The sequence below is a fragment of the Euleptes europaea genome, chromosome 4 (assembly GCF_029931775.1).
Source record: "Euleptes europaea isolate rEulEur1 chromosome 4, rEulEur1.hap1, whole genome shotgun sequence".
In the NCBI taxonomy this organism is placed as follows: Eukaryota; Metazoa; Chordata; class Lepidosauria; order Squamata; family Sphaerodactylidae; genus Euleptes; species Euleptes europaea.
Window position 1 is genome coordinate 115,369,403 of NC_079315.1, and position 17,171 is coordinate 115,386,573.

The window sequence follows — 17,171 nt, forward strand, 5'->3', positions numbered from 1 at the left end:
GTCTCCTGAGGATCTTGGCTTTCCTTTAAAAGGAAAAGAGCGAGGTGCTAGCCCTTATGGTTGACCCCCGAAACTCCCCAGAAGAGTAGCCCAGTCTAGCGTTTGGAAACAAGAAGCTAGATGTCTGTAAAATAGGAAATATGTTGTGCAAGCTTTGAAGGACCCACTTGATTCCTGTGTCTGAAAACTCAGAAATTCACAGGCTGTGGGGGGGACAAGAGCCAGAGATGGTGTCCACAGAACACGGTGGGCTGGATCCAGCCTTCCTTCAGCCTAAGGTGCCTTTCTCCAACTTAAACGGATCTTCTTCCAATGGAACACTTTTCAGGGATGCTCTAGGCTGATCGTTCATTAAGCAGGGGGTTGGACTAGATGGCCTATATGGCCCTTTCCAACTCGGTGATTCTGTGATCCACCCCACTGTCTGTTTCCCTGGAGACATGTCTCTGCCTGCTCTCCTTACAGATATAGCTGTGCATTCGCTTGTGATCGCCCTTCTCTGACGCACTTTGTGCACAAACAGATCATTTAAACATTGGTCATGCTGATTAAGTGGGACAGATTTTCCTTGGCTGAACATTTTGGCTTTATGGATCTTGCATTTTAGAACTCAGTAGGGATATTTTTGGTTTGCAAATGAATGTTAGAATGTTGATAAAGATGAGCAGAACTTCTCTTCCCCCACCATCCTTTGGTAACTTTACCGGTATTTTAAAAAATTATGAATTTATATTATTTACAGCTTGCCTTTTGCACTCAAGGCAGACTACGCAGTTAGTCAATACAGGCCCTGACCTCGTTGGCCCAGGCTAGCTCGGTCTTGTCAGATCTTGGAATCTAAGGAGGGTCGGCCCTGGTTAGTACTTGGATGGGAGGCCTCTAAGGAAGTCCAGGTTTGCTACACAGAGGCAGGCAAAGGCAAACACCCCTTTGTTTGTCTCTTGCCTTGAAAAACCTACTGGGTCGCCATCAGCTGGCTGTGATTTGACAGCACTTTACACACACACACACATGTCAATGTAGTCAGCAGGATGGAAATCCAATGGTGTAGGATTTGGATTTTAGAAATCTGGAACCAACCAGTAATCTGAAAGCAGAACTGAAGCCCATTTTATTCCTCTGCAGAGGTCGAGCAGAATTTATGTGCCACATGAAGCCGTGTGAACGGCAGACTTCCTCATCATCCGGGCCGGAATCTGGAAATTGGACTTTAGTTGATGAAGGAGGAGAAGAGGTATTTCTAAACATGGCTTCCATGTGTTTCGATCTGAGGCTCTTTACAACCTCTCCGAAGGAAACTGGAATCTCCCCATCTGTTTATATCCTTCAAGGAGGTCAGAACTGTGTCTAGGGTTCTCCCTCCATTTGGTGTTCACAGCAATGTTTTGAGGTAGGTTAGGGTTGAGAGGGAATGACAGATCCCAAACAAGCTTCGTGGCTGAGATGGGATTTGGAACCCAGGTCTCGCCAACCCTAGTCCAACAACATAACCATCATATCAGGTAGATTACGGTTGAAAGGGAGTGATGGGCCCCAAGTGAGCTTTGTGGCTGAGAGGGGATTGGAACCCAGGTCTTTCCAACCCTAGTCCAACACCCTAACCATCATATCAGGTAGATTATGGCTTATTTAACTTTGCTTCGCTTGCTGTTACTGCTGAGGACTGACCCAATTCCTGCTCTTTGGAAATTCATTCATTCATTCATTTGACTTCTATCCTGCCCTTCCCCGATCAAGTCAGGCTCAGGGCAGCTTACAGCAAATTCAAACAATTTAAAAGCACCAATTACAATTTAAAACTCCTCAGTATCTATTTAAAATTCCAGTGACCGCCTTTAAAACCATGTAACAATAGCAGGGAACCAACCAGAGGGGAAAGAATAAGGAAAGGGAGAAACAACAGGGTACCCTCAATAAGGTAAGGAATGGGGAATAGAAATAGACAAAATATAAGTAAATAGGTTACAGGGAGGGAAGGGAGGCCAGCTAAGATGGAAACCCTCGCCGTCCTCAACCTTAGGCCTGGTGGAACATCTCGGTCTTACAGGCGCTGTAGAACAGAGATGTATGAAGGCATGAAAAAGGATGTAAGTGTGAACCTGTTGACAGGAGGAAGACCACTTGCTCTTTCCTTCCTCCCCCTTGCGGTCTTGTACATGAAATAGAGTGAGGGGGTGCAACGCTGCAATAGTGTACGTGTGTATGAGGGGGGCGTGTCTTCTATGCGCCTGAGAATATTAGGCGCTGCCAGAAGGAGGCCCTAACCCACACACTTGTGAATCAGATTGGCGAGGAGAGGCAGATTTTAATGATTTGCCTTACACTGCAGAATTCTGGGATGATAGCAAGGGTCTGTATGTTTTGGCACAGCTTTAAGAGCTCCCAGCGAGCCCTCTCCTTCTCCCAGGCCTCTGCACTTGCCAGGTAACGGAGGGGGGGGGGAAGAGTTTTCCTATCTCACTGAGCTCTAGGATCGGCAGAAGCTCCCCTGCAAGATCTGGAGTTGAACAGCACTGTGTTCAAAGTCTGTTTTCCTTGTTTAAGAGGGAGTTTTTCATGCACTGATCAGACGCACCCGCTCTTGGTATGCCAACGGGGAAATATGTGAAGGCCTGGATGGCAGGAACTATTCCCCCCCCCCCCGCAGAATATGATATGGAGAAGGAAGCAAAGTAAAGTCCTTTTGGTGCCATCCAAAGCAGAGTTGACTTCAACGTGCTTAGAAGGGTGTAACTTGGATTGTGCCGTTACATTCTTATTGGAGAAGCTGCTAGTCCATCCTGCTTCTCTTATTGACTTTTCCCCCCTTAAAAGGCATATCCTCACTGTGGTTTGTCTCCTTCTAGGATGAAGACCCTGATACCAGCTGGGTCCTTCTTCTTGAAGATGACTTGATTGCCCTTCTGTCTCAGTTCCCCTTCCATGAACTCTTCCAGCATATGCTCAGATTTGATAGTAAAGGTGAAGAATCTTCCAACCAAATGTGTGTCTGGTAATGAGCAAGCAACGTGGAAACGTCAGTGGAAATGGTTGTATAGCTCAGGGATCCCCCAACCTTTTTGAGCCTGTGGGCACATCTGGAATTCTGACATGGCATTGTGGGCACAGCCACAAAATGGCTGCTGCAGGAGGCGGAGCCAGCACAAAACAGCTGGCTCAGCTTCCCTTCAATCACACAATGAGGATCCTTGTGCTATGCTGGCAGCTGCTGCCAAAGCAATATTTTTAAAAAATTTGCACAGCCAGTCAGAAGCCTTGCTGGGCAAAAGCCCCACCTGGCCCCACCCACTTTCTAAAAACACTTGGGTGCCTGGAAAGGTGTTGGCGGGCGCCATGGTGCTCACGGGCACCATGTTGGTGCACCCTGGTGAATATGTTTAAAAAAATTGTATTGACCATCTGTTTTCTGTGGCACGGTTAGATACTGAGGGTTTTATTTTTCGAGAGATGATGTGAAAATAACTTTACACCACTGATGCAGAGGATTTAGATACATGCATCTGTCCGGTCAGCTTTGAATTCATCCTTTCCAGGTCAAATCAGTTAAATTTCATTTTGACCTAAATTAATCTTTTTGTTTGATGTTCCGGTTGTAAAAACTGAGCAAAGTACTTGAGGCTTGGCCCAAAACATTGGTCAGATGTATCCAGAAGAATAAGGAACTATAGATTAATCAGGAAACGATACCAGACCCATGAAATCCTTAATACTGAGGTTTATAATTTTGCAACTAAACTGGCATAGCTCCTTGATTGAGTAGATAAAAGTCTATTTGTTAATTGCATAAAACAAACAGTCCTGCAGTATAGTAGCATTACATTGATCTGACTTTTTCCTTTCCCTAGATTTAACAGCCATTGGCGATTCTTCTACCATTTCACACTTTAAAAAAGGGGGAGGGAATGAAAGTTTTTTCTTGACACTATAAAGAGAAAAGCTGCCACATCTCTCACGCAATTCACCGGTCTACTTGACAGCAGATAATGCAGTATCAGCTTCTCAGAAAGTGGCATTAGCTGTTTTATCCAGGGAGTGATATAATTATTTCGTGCAGTATTATTTTGAGGACATGCTAAAACAGTGTGGGCTAGGAAGTCTACTTGATCCGGACAAAACGGGGATTTGCGTTCTTCTGCGATTATTTTATTTTATTTCCCTTGCATTTTGGCTGAGTCTAAGGCATTACACCTTGCCAATAAGAAAGCTCATCTAAATTTATGGGTTTCTAAACCAGTGGAAATAGTCTGGCAAGGAAAAAGTTATGTTAAAGGGTATCTGGAAGAAGCGGGGTAATCTGACTTTTTAAAAAGGCAGAGAGACAAAGGAGATTATTGAAAATTGAGAGGCAGTGTGGTGTTCTGGTTAGAGTGGTCATTCTGAGACATGGGAGAGTTGAGTTCAGATTTCCTCTCAGCTGATTAAAAAAAAAAATCATCTCCTGGGTGACCTTGGATAACTCTGTCTCTCTCTATCTCTGTCACTCTGCCTCTCTCTCTTTCTGCCTCTCTCTGCTTCTCTCTCGGTGTAACCTATTTCACAGGGTTGTAATGAGGATGGAATTGAGGGGCGAGTCACGTACGCCATCCTGATCTGCCTGGAGAAAGATATTATAAAAATGTACTATTTGCTGTTTATTTAGGGTATTTCTATAGTGCCTCTTCCAAGTCCTGCTCGAGGCGGCTTACGATTAAACCCATACCACAATATTAAGAAGCCGTTGGACCTAAAGTGGCGTAAAAACTAGATATAAAACAGAAGCATATGATTAAAAGCTTGGGTAAGAAGGCGTGTTCTGGACTGGTGCCTAAAAGAAAGCGAGACTCGAGGAATTTTGTTTCAGAGGCGATTTTGCTTCACTGCTCTTTAATGTGCTTATCTGTGTATGTGTGTGTTTTAATTGCCCAGGTGTTTATTCTCCTGAAAAGACAACACCACATGAGATGATGAAGATCTTTGCATTCGCCAGTTCGTTAGTGGAGCTTCTCGCTGTGGGGCTGGAAACGTTTAACCGGGCGCGATACAGGCAGTTTGTGAAACGCATTGGCCGCCTCATCAGGTGAGGAGAGGGCCTGGATCGCCTTCTGCGTGGGGAGGGACTTCTTCACCCTTTCCCCACTTAGTTCGCGACGTCCGTTCAACGGCAGGAGGAACCTCGTGGCTGAGGAGACCCTGGTTTCCAGGCCTTGGGGCGGCTGCTGAGTAAAGCAGATCTCCCATCTTGGGGTCCCGAAGCGGGCCTACAGCCTGCTTTGCCCTCGAGAGAAGAAGAAGAAAAAGAAGAGGTTGGTTTTTATATGCTGACTTTCTCTACCACTTAAGGGAGAATCAAACTGGCTTACAATCACCTCCCGTTCCCCTCCCCGCAGCAGACACCCTGTGAGATAGGTGGGGCTGAGAGAGCTCTAACAGAGCTGTGACTGGCCCAAGATCACCCAGCTGGGTTCATGTGGAGGAGTGGAGAAACCAATCTGATTCACCAGATTGGCCTCCACCGCTCATGTGGAGGAGTGGGAAATCAAACCCAATTCTCCAGCTCAGAGTCCACCCCTCCAAACCACCGCTCTTAACCATGACACCACGCTGGCTTTCTGAAAAGAGGTTATAAAGGTACTGGTTTTAACCTTTAAAGCCCTTAATAGTCTGGGACCATGGTATCTTTGGGACCACCTCTCCCTGTACAACCCCCCCTCCGAGAGCCCTACGATTATCAAGCACTAATCTGTTACAGGCCCCAGGCCCCAAGAGCGTCCGGCTGTCCTAGACCAGGGCCAGGGTCTTTTCGGCCTTGGCCCCAGCCTGGGGGAGCTCTCTGCCAAGTGGAGCCCTGCGGGACCTAGCAAGGTTCCACAGGGCACATAAGACGGAGATGTCCCACCAGGCCTGTGGTTGAGGTCTGCAACAGTAATATCAAGATGCTGGCCTCCCCCTGCAGGAGACCAACATGGTGTAGTGGTTAAGAGCAGTGGTTTGGAGCGGTGGAGTCTGATCGGGAGAACCAGGTTTGATTCCCCACTCCTTCACATGAGCGGCGGACACTAATCTGGTGAACCGGGTTGGTTTCCCCACTCCTCCACAGGAAGCCAGCTGGGTGACCTTGGGCTAGTCACAGCTCTCTCAGCCCCACCTACCTCACAAGGTGTCTGTTGTGGGGAGGGGAAGGTGATTGTAAGCCGGTTTTTTTCTCCCTTAAGTGGTAGTGAAAGTCGGCATATAAAAACCAACTCCTCTTCTTCTAAAATAAATAATAATAAGCCTAAACGTGACAAAAGAAGTCATCTCTACGAAGCCCTTTCCCAGGGTGGGGAGGAGGTTGAACGAGGGAGGAACGAAGCTAAAAGGGCATCCTACATTGGCGGCCAAATAATTTGGGTGGCTTCTAAGTCTTGTGACATGTTGGGCAGCCTTCGTGATATTAACTTGTGTGTCTGGGGGTGGGGAGGACAGGGTGAGGGCTGATGCGTTTCCGTGAATAATTTGCAGCGCTTCTGCTTCACTGCTTCATCTTCTCCCTCTTCCTTGCCCTTCTCCCTGTTCCTTCAGGATGACACTTTGCTATGTCAGTGATCACTGGGCCCAGTACGTCAGCCGTGCCAAGAGCTCCAGCTTGGCTGGGCCCCCTTACTCCGTTGAGAAGCTGCAGGTGGAATTCGACGAACTCTTTCTGAGGGCCGTCCTCCACGTACTGAAGGCCAAAAGGTAGGAAAGAATGGTGTGTGTTTGGGGTGGTGATGAACACATGAAGTTGCCTTATACTGAATCAGACCCTCAGTCCATCAAGGGCCGGATTGTCTACTCCGACTGGCAGCAGCCCTCCAGGGTCTCAATCAGAGGTCTTTCACATCACCTACTTGCCTGATCCCTTTAACTGGAGATGTCAGGGATTGAACCTGGGACCTTCTGCATGCCAAGCAGATGCTCTACCACTGAGCCACAGCCCCTTCTCAAACATATGAACATATGAAGCTGTCTTATACGGAATCAGACCATGAAGGTCTATCAAAGTCAGTATTGTCTACTCAGACTGGCAGCGGCCCTCCAGGGTCTCAATCAGAGGTCTTTCACATCACTTACTTGCCTAGTCCCTTTAACTGGAGATGCCAGGGATTGAACCTGGGACCTTCTGCATACCAAGCAGATGCTCTACCATTGAGCCACAGCCCCTCCCCAAGAAAGGAACTTACATGGTCACATGAACCTGCCTTATACTGAATCAGACCCTTGGTCCATCGAAATCAGTATTGTCTACTCAGACTGGCAGCAGCTCTCTAGGGTCTCAATCAGAGGTCTTTCACATCACCTACTTGCCTGGTCCCTTTAACTGGAGATGCCGGGGATTAAACCTGGGACCTTCTGCATGCCAAGCAGATTCTTTGCCACTGAGCCACCCCCCCTCCCCAGTAGCGATTATGGCAATCCTCTGTCTGGTTGAAATGGGAACCAGTAAGAGCTGTGAAGCCGGTTGAGAGCAGTGGAAAGGCTTCAGCTGAAGGCGACTAGCCGTGGCAGCAGGGAATCTGGCCTTTAATGTTATTGTCCGCCCGAACGGCACACAGTTGTAGTTCACAGTGGCCTTCAGTGTACAGTTCTCTGTTAGGAGTGGGAATGGGGATCGCAGGGACCCCAAAACAGGCACCTTGTGAGACAGGTGGGGCTGGGAGAGTTCAGAGAGAACTGTGATTAGCCCAAGGTCACCCAGCAGGCTTCATGTGGAGGAGTGGGGAAACCAACCCCTTTCACCAGATTAGAGTCCGCTGCTGTTAACCACTAAACTGTGCTGGTAGGGAGTTCAGTCCTCATACTCATCTGCATATTAAAGTAGTAGGCACCCTGGGTAGTAGTGACCACGTACTCTTGGAATTTACAATCTTGGGGAGAGGAAAACCTGTACATAGTCAGACATGTAGGTTGGACTTCAAAAGAGCAAATTTTAACAAACTTAAACTTATGCTAGGTAGAATCCCATGGTCAGAAATACTTAAGGAGAAGGGAGTTCAAGAAGGGTGGGCATTTCTTAAAAATAAAATACTGAAGGCGCAATCCCAAACCATTCCTATGAGAAGGAAAAATGGGAGGAGCCTAAAGAGGCCAGGGTGGCTCCATAAACAGCTTTTTAAAGAGCTGAGAAATAAAAGAGACTCATTTAAGAACTGGAAGGAGGGTCTTATAACCAAAGAGGACTATAAGCAAATAACTAGTGCTTGTAGGGAGAGTGTTAGGAAAGCTAAAGCTCGGTATGAACTTTGGCTAGCGAGAGATGCTAAATGCAACAAAAAAGGGTTCTTTTCCTATGTACAGAGTAAGAGTAAGAACAAGGACAAGATAAGCCCATTGCATGGACCCGGAAAGTGAAACTGTAACAGGAGATGAAGAAAGGGCAGAACTCCTCAATTCCTATTTTTCCTCAGTTTTTTCTCGTGAGGGAAGTGGTGCTCAACATGGCATAAACAGAATATGTGATGAGGGAAGGGAATTGCAACCTAGAATTGGCGTTGGGGTAGTGCACAAACACCTGGTTTCTTTAAATGAAACAAAATCCTCTGGGCCAGACGAATTGCACCCAAGGGTACTCAAAGAACTTGCAGATGTAATTTCGGAACCTCTGTCCATTATTTTTGAAAAGTCTTGGCAAACAGGTGAGGTGCCAGAAGACTGGAGGCGGGCAAATGTTGTCCCCATCTTCAAGAAGGGGAAAAAGGAGGATCCAGGTAACTACCGAACCATCAGCTTGACTTCTATACCAGGAAAAGTGTTCGAACAAATCATCAAACAGTCCATCTTTGAGCATTTAGAAAGGATGGATCTGATCACTAAGAGCCAGCACGGGTTTCTCAAGAATAAGTCATGTCAGACTAATCTTATCTCCTTTTTTGAGAAAATTACTACCTTGCTGGATCAGGGGAATGCTGTAGACATAGTTTATCTAGATTTCAGTAAGGCTTTTGATAAGGTTCCACATAGTATTCTAGTTGTCAACTTGGGAAAATGTGGGTTAGATCCTGTTATTGTTAGATGGATCTGCAACTGGTTGACAGATCGTACCCAAAGAGTGCTAGTTAATGGTTTCTCGTCCACTTGGAGAGGAGTGACTAGTGGAGTTCCTCGGATCTGTGCTGGGCCCTGTGTTGTTCAACATCTTTATAAATGATTTGGATGAAGGAATAGAGGGGATGCTTGATAAATTTGCAGATGATACTAAATTGGGAGAGGTAGCAAATATGGTAGAAGACAGAGCCAAGATGCAGGATGATCTTGACAGGCTGGAGAAATGGGCTAGAACTAATAAAATGCACTTCAACAAAGACAAATGTGAAGTTCTGCATTTAGGTAGGAAAAATCAAATGCATAATTATAGGATGGAGGAGACTTGTTTGAGCAGTAGTGTGTGTGAAAAGAATCTTGGGGTCTTAGTAGACCAAACACTGAACATGAGTCAGCAGTGTGATGCTGTAACTAAAAAGGCAAACGCAGTCTTGGGCTGCATCAACAGAAGTATAGTGTCCAGATCACGCGAAGTGATGGAATCGCTTTACTCTGCTCTGGTTAGACCTCAACTAGAGTACTGTGTTCAGTTTTGGGCACCACAATTTAAGAAAGATGTAGACAAGCTGGAACGTGTCCAGAGAAGGGCAACAAAGATAGTGAGGGGTCTGGAGACCAAGTCCTATGAGGAAAGGTTGAAGGAGCTGGGTATGTTTAGCCTGAAGAGGAGAAGACTGAGAGGGGATATGATAACCATGTTCAAGTACTTGAAGGGCTGTCATAGAGAGGAGGGTGCCGAGTTGTTTTCTGTTGCTCAAGAAGGTTGGACCAGAACCAACGGGTTGAAATTAAATCAAAAGAGTTTCTGTCTAGACATTAGGAAGAATTTTCTAACAGTTAGAGCGGTTCCTCAGTGGAACAGGCTTCCTCGGGAAGTGGTAAGCTCTCCTTCTCTGGAGGTTTTTAAGAAAAGGTTAGATGGCCATCTGTCAACAATGCTGATTCTGTGACCTTAGGCAGATGATGAGAGGAAGGGCATCTTGGCCATCTTCTGGTCACTAGGGGTGTGGAGCAGGGATGTAGTTGTGAATTTCCTGCATTGTGCAGGGCGTTGGACTTGATGGCCCTGGTGGTCCCTTCCAACTCTATGATTCTATGATTCTACTCTGCCCTTTTCTGGTGTAACTGCACAAGTGGGAACTCTGACATCTGCTGCAGGATTTGAGCAGTCAAAATTTCTGCTTACGTTTTTCTTTTTAATGTTTGTCTCCAGTCCAACCAGCCCTTAAACGTAGTCTGCCTAGGAAACGTCGGGATGTGACGTCATCCCATGGGTCAGGAATGTAAAGGACTACCTTTACATTTGCCATAGATCCACCGTAGCTCAGAGGCAGAGCGCGTACTTTGTGTGGTTTCTCCGGTTCAGCAGGCTCTTAGACAGCAGGGTCTGTGCCTTGGCTTCCACAGCAGCCGTTGCCGGGCTGGGTGGACCAAGTCCGCACATGGCTGCTGTGCATGCTCAAATCCTGTCTCCAGACAAGGTGGGTCTGAATAGCTGTTCTCTCTTTGCCGAGCAGCTTCTCACCAGCTTTCCTATCCCACAGGCTGGGGGTGTGGCTCTTCATGTCGGAGATGCCGTACGGAACCCTCTCCAGTGGAATGCTCTGGAAGCTCTTCTCCACCATGCACCACGCGGAAAGCGAGAACCTGGAGAAGCTTCATGCCACCATGCACCTTGCCGACTGCAGGCGGGAACTCGAAGGTAGTGCCCTCTTTATGGGAAGCTTCATATAGGCCCCAGGCTGGATTTGGGGAGGCTGTCACTACCTGACAGAGCGGCTTCTCTGCTTTCGGTCCTGTTTGTGGCGTCTCTAGCTGAAGTATCTTGGGTAGCAGCGTGAAAGACCTTGCTCTGCCAGAGAGATTTTGCAGTCACGGTTGGTGGACGATACAGAGCTAGGGGGACCAGTGGTACGGCAGCTCCGTATGAATCTGCCTTCTACTGAATCAGACCCTTGGTTCATCAAAGTCAGTATTGTCTACTCAGACTGGCAGCGGCTCTCCAGGGTCTCAGGCAGAGGTCTTTCCCATCACCTACTTGCCTGGTCCCTTTAACTGGAGATGCTGGGGATTGAACCTGGGACCTTCTGCATGCCAAGCAGATGCTCTACCATTGAGCCATGGCCCCTCCCTTGAGACCCCGATTGCTCTGAGCGCTGATTCTTTAGTGCTGTGAAAGAAGAAGATATGGTTTTTATATGCTGACTTTCTCTACCACTTAAGGAAGAATCAAACTGGCTTATAATCACCTTCCCTTCCCTTCCCCACAACAGACACCCTGTGAGGTAGGTGGGGCTGAGAGAGCTCTAAGAGAGCTGATACTAGCCCAAAGTCACCCAGCTGGCTTCATGTGGAGGAGTTGGGAAACAAATCCAGTTCACCAGATTAGCCTCTGCCTCTCTCGTGGAGGAGTGGGGAGTCAAACCCGGTTCTCCAGATCAGAGTCCACCGCTCCAAGCCACCGCTCTTAACCACTGCACCAGGAGAAGGGGGGGGGGAGGCACACAAGATGGAAAACCGTCGCTGTCCTCAACCATAAGCCTAGTGGAACAGCTTGCAGGCCCTGCAGAATTGTTTCAAGTTCCGCAGGGCCCTGATCTCACTAGGCATGGCGTTCCACCAGGCCGGGGTCAGGGCTGTACCACTGAGCTGCAGTCCCACCCCATTGCTGCCAGCAGAAGGAGTGAAGGGAGTCATGACCTGTGGGGTCTGTTTCCCACGTTCCCATTCTGTCAGAATACAGAGTTTAAAAAAGCATGTTCAGGGCAGACGCTTGGTATTTGGGGCTAGAAATAAAGTCCGTCTCCCCCGTGCCATTGGTAGACCCGGCCCACCTGGAGAGGTTCACCGCATACCTGCAGTCGATGAATGGCTCGGAGGAAATCTGCCTGCTGACGACGTTTGCCCAGATGGCGCAGAACAAGCGGGAGGACGCAGACGAAGATTTCATCCGAGTCATCGTGTTGGAGATCTACGAGGTGAGAGAGACGAGAAGCCCCTCAAAAGAGGAGCCATCGGTTCTTTGGGGAGGAGGCAGAAAGCCCAGATCTGAGAGCTACCGCATCTGGGGGCCGAGAAGCAATGCGTCCCTGGTTCGAATCTTGCTTCAGTTAAAGACGTGAAGTTGCCATATACTGAATTGAACCATCAGTCCCTCAAAGTCAGTAGCCAGGGTCAGGGCTGAGAGCGTGTCTCTTATTTGTCTCTGTTTGTACCTTCACCCCCCGCCCCCCAGGTGTCCTACGTCAGCCTTTCCACAAGAGAGACGTTTTCAAAGGTTGGCCGGGAGCTCCTCAGCGCCATAACGGCTGTCCACACCGGCATGATTTCTGTCCTGCTGGACCGAGTCCGAGAGACCATAGAAACGGTCGGCATGGTAAGTGCCCTGCTGTGTTAAAGCCATGTGACGCCCGAGGCTAGAGAAGGGCCTTAGAACAGGGCGGTGCGTCACATTAGGGCTTGAAAGAACAAAACAAAGACCCAGCCAGACTTGTACATGTGCACCTTTTGCCGTCAAGTTGCAGCCGACTTATGGCGACCCCTTTTTGGGGGGGTTTTCATAGCAAGAGACTAACAGAGGTGGTTTGCCAGTGCCTTCCTCTGCACAGCAACCCTGGTATTCCTTGGTGGGCTCCCATCCAAATACTAACCAGGGCCGACCCTGCTTAGCTTCTGAGATCTGACGAGATCAGGCTAGCCTGGGCCATCCAGGTCAGGGCGTGCACCTTTTACAGTGAATCAATTTCAATACCTTTATTGGCATACCATCAAGCAGTCGATCAAATAACATCTAAACATCATTTAACGTCCGCCTCTTAACAATTTCATCAAAAAATTTAGCCACAGATTCAGTAGTCTCAGAATCTCAGGAGGATAACAACAGTTTGATCTTACTATCATCGGCTTGATCTACATGATTTGAGAGAAAGGGATCTAAAAGGACCGCACGAATTTCACAATAAAATGGACAATACAAGAGAATATGGTCAATACTTTCTATCTCCCCCAGGGCACATTTACACACCCTGGCAGAGTATGGAATTTTCTTATATCTCCCATACAGAATAGCAGAAGGGAGAACATTAAAAAGGGCTAACATATATGCCCTCCAGAGATGAGGGACAGGAAGACAGGACAAGTACTCTGGCATGGATTTACAGTGAATCAGATCCTTAGTCCATGTGAAAACATAGATTGGCTTTTCATTGTAGATACACCCAGCTCGTGCTACCGTGATACACAAGGGTGGTTTCCAATTCCCGCAGCTGCTTTCTCGGAGGGTCATGATGTGTAGCAGCTTCCTTTGTGATCTGTGGGTACCACATCAGTCGTAAACTTGGGCCTGCCTTCCAACAGTTTTGCTGACCCAGCAGCTCCAACTCTACACTCCTTGATTCTGGCCCTTTTCATCAAGCAACTAGTTTTCCCGGATCTGTGAACTCAGCAGTAGTTTATGTTCAATTAAAGGGGTGCGGGCGAACAGTCAGCTTTCTATTGCAACATTGGCCAAAATTGAACGCGGACTTGTGTATGATGCTGCTGCACGTGGAATTTTTGGTGTGCGTGTTCTTAGTGGCAGAATGTGTACAATCTGGCCTGCGGTGGTCATTATTGGAAGACCCCAGGGCTATAAAACTGGTCCTGTTAGGCCAGGGGAGGGGAACCTTTTTTCCGCCAAGGGCCATTTGGATATTTATAACGTCATTCTCGGGCCATACAAAATTATCAACTTAAAAATTAGCCGACCAAGCCCCCAGATGACCCCCCGCTCCAGCACAGGCAAGCAGGCAGGCATCTCACCGGTGGCGGGGGGTGGGGGGAAGGTTCCTTTTCTCGGCAAAGCAAACTCACCTCCGCCTTGACTAGAGGCTATTCCTGTCCCCGGAGGGGGCGGATCACCAGTCTTAGATCCTTCTGAGCTAGAGGTCGGCCAGGACCCACAAAGGGCCAGACCAAATGATTTCGTGGGCCGGACGCTCCCATAGATGACCTATATAGGAGTAGGCAGAGGGGCTGTTCTTTCCTCTCTCAAATTTTTTAAGTCCTCCGAGCACAGTTGTTTCCCTGCCGCGTTTGTACGAGCGACGGATGCGCCTGGGTTCTAAGATGGTGCTCACTGATATCTGTGTGTATATTTCTTTTTTCCTTTTAAGGTTTCCCTTTATTTATTTAAAGAACTCCCGATGCATCTCTGGAAGCCGTCCGCTTCAGAAGTGGCCCTGATCCGCAGCTGGCTGCTGGATTACAACTTGACGGCTGTCGAGAGCAAGCTCGCCTGCATCATTCTGGAAGGGCTGAACTGGGGACCTGGTGAGGACGTACGTATCGAGAGCTCCAAAAGAACCCAAACAGACAGCAAGGGAGCCAGCTTGTGGTTTGGACCTGGGTTGGGGGGTGGGGTCTGTAAAGAAGCTGGAACGTGTCCAGAGGAGGGCAACCAAGATGATGAGGGGTCTGGAGACCAAGTCCCATGAGGAAAGGTTGAAGGAGCTGGGTATGTTTAGCCTGAAGAGGAGAAGACTGAGAGGGGATATGATAACCATGTTCAAGTACTTGAAGGGCTGACATATAGAGGATGGTGCCGAGTTGTTTTCTGTTGCCCCAGAAGGTTGGACCAGAACCAACGGGTTGAAATTAAATCAAAAGAGTTTCCGTCTAGACTTTAGGAAGAAGTTTTAACAGTGAGAGCTGTTCCTCAGTGGAGCCTGCTTCCTCGGGAGGTGGTAAGCTCTCCTTCCCTGGAGGTTTTTAAGCAGAGGCCAGATGGCCATCTGTCAGCAATGCTGATTCTGTGACCTTAAGCAGATGATGAGAGGGAGGGCACCTTGGCCATCATCTGGGCATGGAGTAGGGGTCACTGGGTGTGTGTGGGGGAGGTAGTTGTTAATTTCCTGCATTGGGCTGGAGGTTGGACTAGATGACCCTGGTGGTCCCTTCCAACTCTATGATTCTATGATCCTCTCCTGAATGCTTTCCGCTCACTTGCTCAGAGAGCCAGAGCCAAAACTTACTTGTTTGCTTTCCGCTGTGGGTGGCCGTGGGAATGAGGTCCCACGGGTACCCAGTTCTTACCACCACGCTGGAAGCGTGAGCAAAGACACAGCTGTGGCTGTTACTCTCATTTCCACTTACTTGCCTGAGCAGCTGAGCGATAACGTATTAGGGAGCCATGTGGTGGCTGCCCCGCCGCAGTTGCTCCGTGAGCTCCATTGTAGAGTCATGATTTGAACCCAGGTCTCTCCAGCACTAACCAATTTGTTTTTGAGAATTAAGCTCATTCTTCTCTTTACAGGGTTGCCTTCACCTCGACCCAGCCGTCCATGCAGAAGTTGCTCTGGCTGTCTTGGAAGCCTATCAGAAGTATCTTCCTCAGAAACCGTACAGCGGATTGATCTCCGAAAGCATCAAGCAGGTTGGCCCCTTTTCTTGGAGCGTTTGCTGTGGGTGAGGATATTATGCGCGCCGGGATTCCCCTGAATACCTTGAATAGCCTTCCTAGCAAGAGTACGTGAACGTTGCTGCAGTTTTTCCTCTAAAGGTTTGTCCGCATTGAAGGGTTTGGTGCAAATCCACGCTGGGATGGGAATTGATTTCAGTAGCTTCTGGCCTGCAGGGTCTGTCAAGAAAACTCTTGGGGAGGGGGGGCATCCCCTAGTCTGGGGACCCCAACCTTCCTGAGCCTGCGGGCACCTCGCGAATTCAGAGTCAGGGTAGTGAGCACAAATATAAAATGGCTGCTGCAGTAGGCAGAGCCGATGTTGGTTAGTGAGGTTATGCATAACTAATTCTTCAACATTTCAGGCAAAAGCTGTGTTTAACCGGATGCCTTTTGAAACAGATTCTTTAATAAAAGTATTTTTCTTGTAGAGACACAGCTTACTTTCAGTCATACATTGAGGATCCTTTTGCTGTGGTGGCAGCTGCTCCTGAAGCAACTTTTGAAAAATCGGCTCAGGCAGTATAGAACCCCAGTGGCCCTTCAGAAGCCTTCCTGGGCACAGGTCCCACCCGGTCCTGTCCACTTTGTAAAACATGACAAAACACCGTGGTGCCCACGAGCACCATGTTGGGGACCCCTGCCCTAGCCTCTAGCCGAGTTCAGGCATGAGGGCAAGCAAGAACAAGCCTTGGAAGTTCTCAGCCAGTGGGAGTCCCAGTGTACTTGGCCACAATAGAGGCCAGCGGGGTGTAGAGGTTAAGAGCAGTGGTTTGGGGCGGTGGAGTCTGATCAGGAGAACCGGGTTTGATTCCCCCACTCCTGCACATGAGTGGTGGACTCTAATCTTGTGAACTGGGTTGGTTTCTCCACTCCTACACATAAGGCCAGCAGGGTGACCTCGGGCTAGCCACATCTCTCTTAGAGCTCTCTCAGTCCCACCTACCTCACAGGATGTCTGTTGTGGGGAGGGGAAGGGAAGGTGATTGTAAGCCGGTTTGATTCTTCCTTAAGCGGTAGAGAAAGTCGGCATATAAAAACCAACTCTTCTTCTTCTCTAATCTGGTGAACTGGATTTGTTTCCCCCACTCCTACACACGAAGCCAGCTGGGTGACCTTGGACTAGTCACACTCTCTCAGCCCCACCCACCTCACAGGGTGTCTGTTGTGGGGAGGGGAAGGGAAGGTGATTTAAGCCGGTTTGAGTCTCCCTTAAGTGGTAGAGAAAGTCGGCATATAAAAAACCAAACCTTTTTCTTCTTCTTCCAGGTCTCCTACCTGACCAGCGTCATTCGGTACGGAGAGACGCCTGAAACCTCCTTCAACCAATGGGCGTGGGGGCTGGCGCTGAGGTTAAAACTGCACGCCAACGATCACGGCATGCAACAGCAAGGCTGGCCTGTGGTTCCCGTCTCCCGGCCGGTGCCTGAGCTGGCGGAATCGCCTGCGCTACACCCGCTGCTGAAGGCCGTCAGAGCGGGTCTCCCCATTGGCTGTTATCTGGCGCTGGCCATGACAACTGTGGGACACAGGTAAGCGAAGGGAAGCCTTGTCTTCCATAAGTTTCTAAGATGCTTCTTGCAGTGTCTGATAGATGTTTGGAGCTTGTCACTGTCCTGGCAAAGTCGTCTGGCCTTCCGTTACATCGGATTGGCTCTTAGAATCACTGAGTTGGAAGGAAAATTGCTCCCTGACT

The 17,171-nt window shown here is 48.6% G+C and overlaps 1 protein-coding gene and 1 non-coding gene across 2 annotated transcripts in view; one reads left to right on the forward strand and one right to left on the reverse strand.

Annotated features, from left to right (window-relative positions):
* Positions 1–17,171, forward strand: part of EPG5 (ectopic P-granules 5 autophagy tethering factor) — an 86,882-nt gene that overhangs the window by 12,005 nt on the left and 57,706 nt on the right. The window contains exons 7-16 of the mRNA XM_056849080.1: positions 1,126–1,234; positions 2,847–2,961; positions 4,906–5,056; positions 6,541–6,696; positions 10,584–10,741; positions 11,863–12,017; positions 12,275–12,415; positions 14,193–14,357; positions 15,332–15,451; positions 16,745–17,007. Of these exons, the coding sequence (XP_056705058.1) occupies positions 1,126–1,234; positions 2,847–2,961; positions 4,906–5,056; positions 6,541–6,696; positions 10,584–10,741; positions 11,863–12,017; positions 12,275–12,415; positions 14,193–14,357; positions 15,332–15,451; positions 16,745–17,007 (1,533 nt within the window). The remainder of the gene's footprint in view (positions 1–1,125; positions 1,235–2,846; positions 2,962–4,905; positions 5,057–6,540; positions 6,697–10,583; positions 10,742–11,862; positions 12,018–12,274; positions 12,416–14,192; positions 14,358–15,331; positions 15,452–16,744; positions 17,008–17,171) is intronic.
* Positions 7,090–7,161, reverse strand: TRNAT-GGU (transfer RNA threonine (anticodon GGU)). The gene has a single exon. It is a non-coding gene; the product is annotated as a tRNA-Thr (tRNA).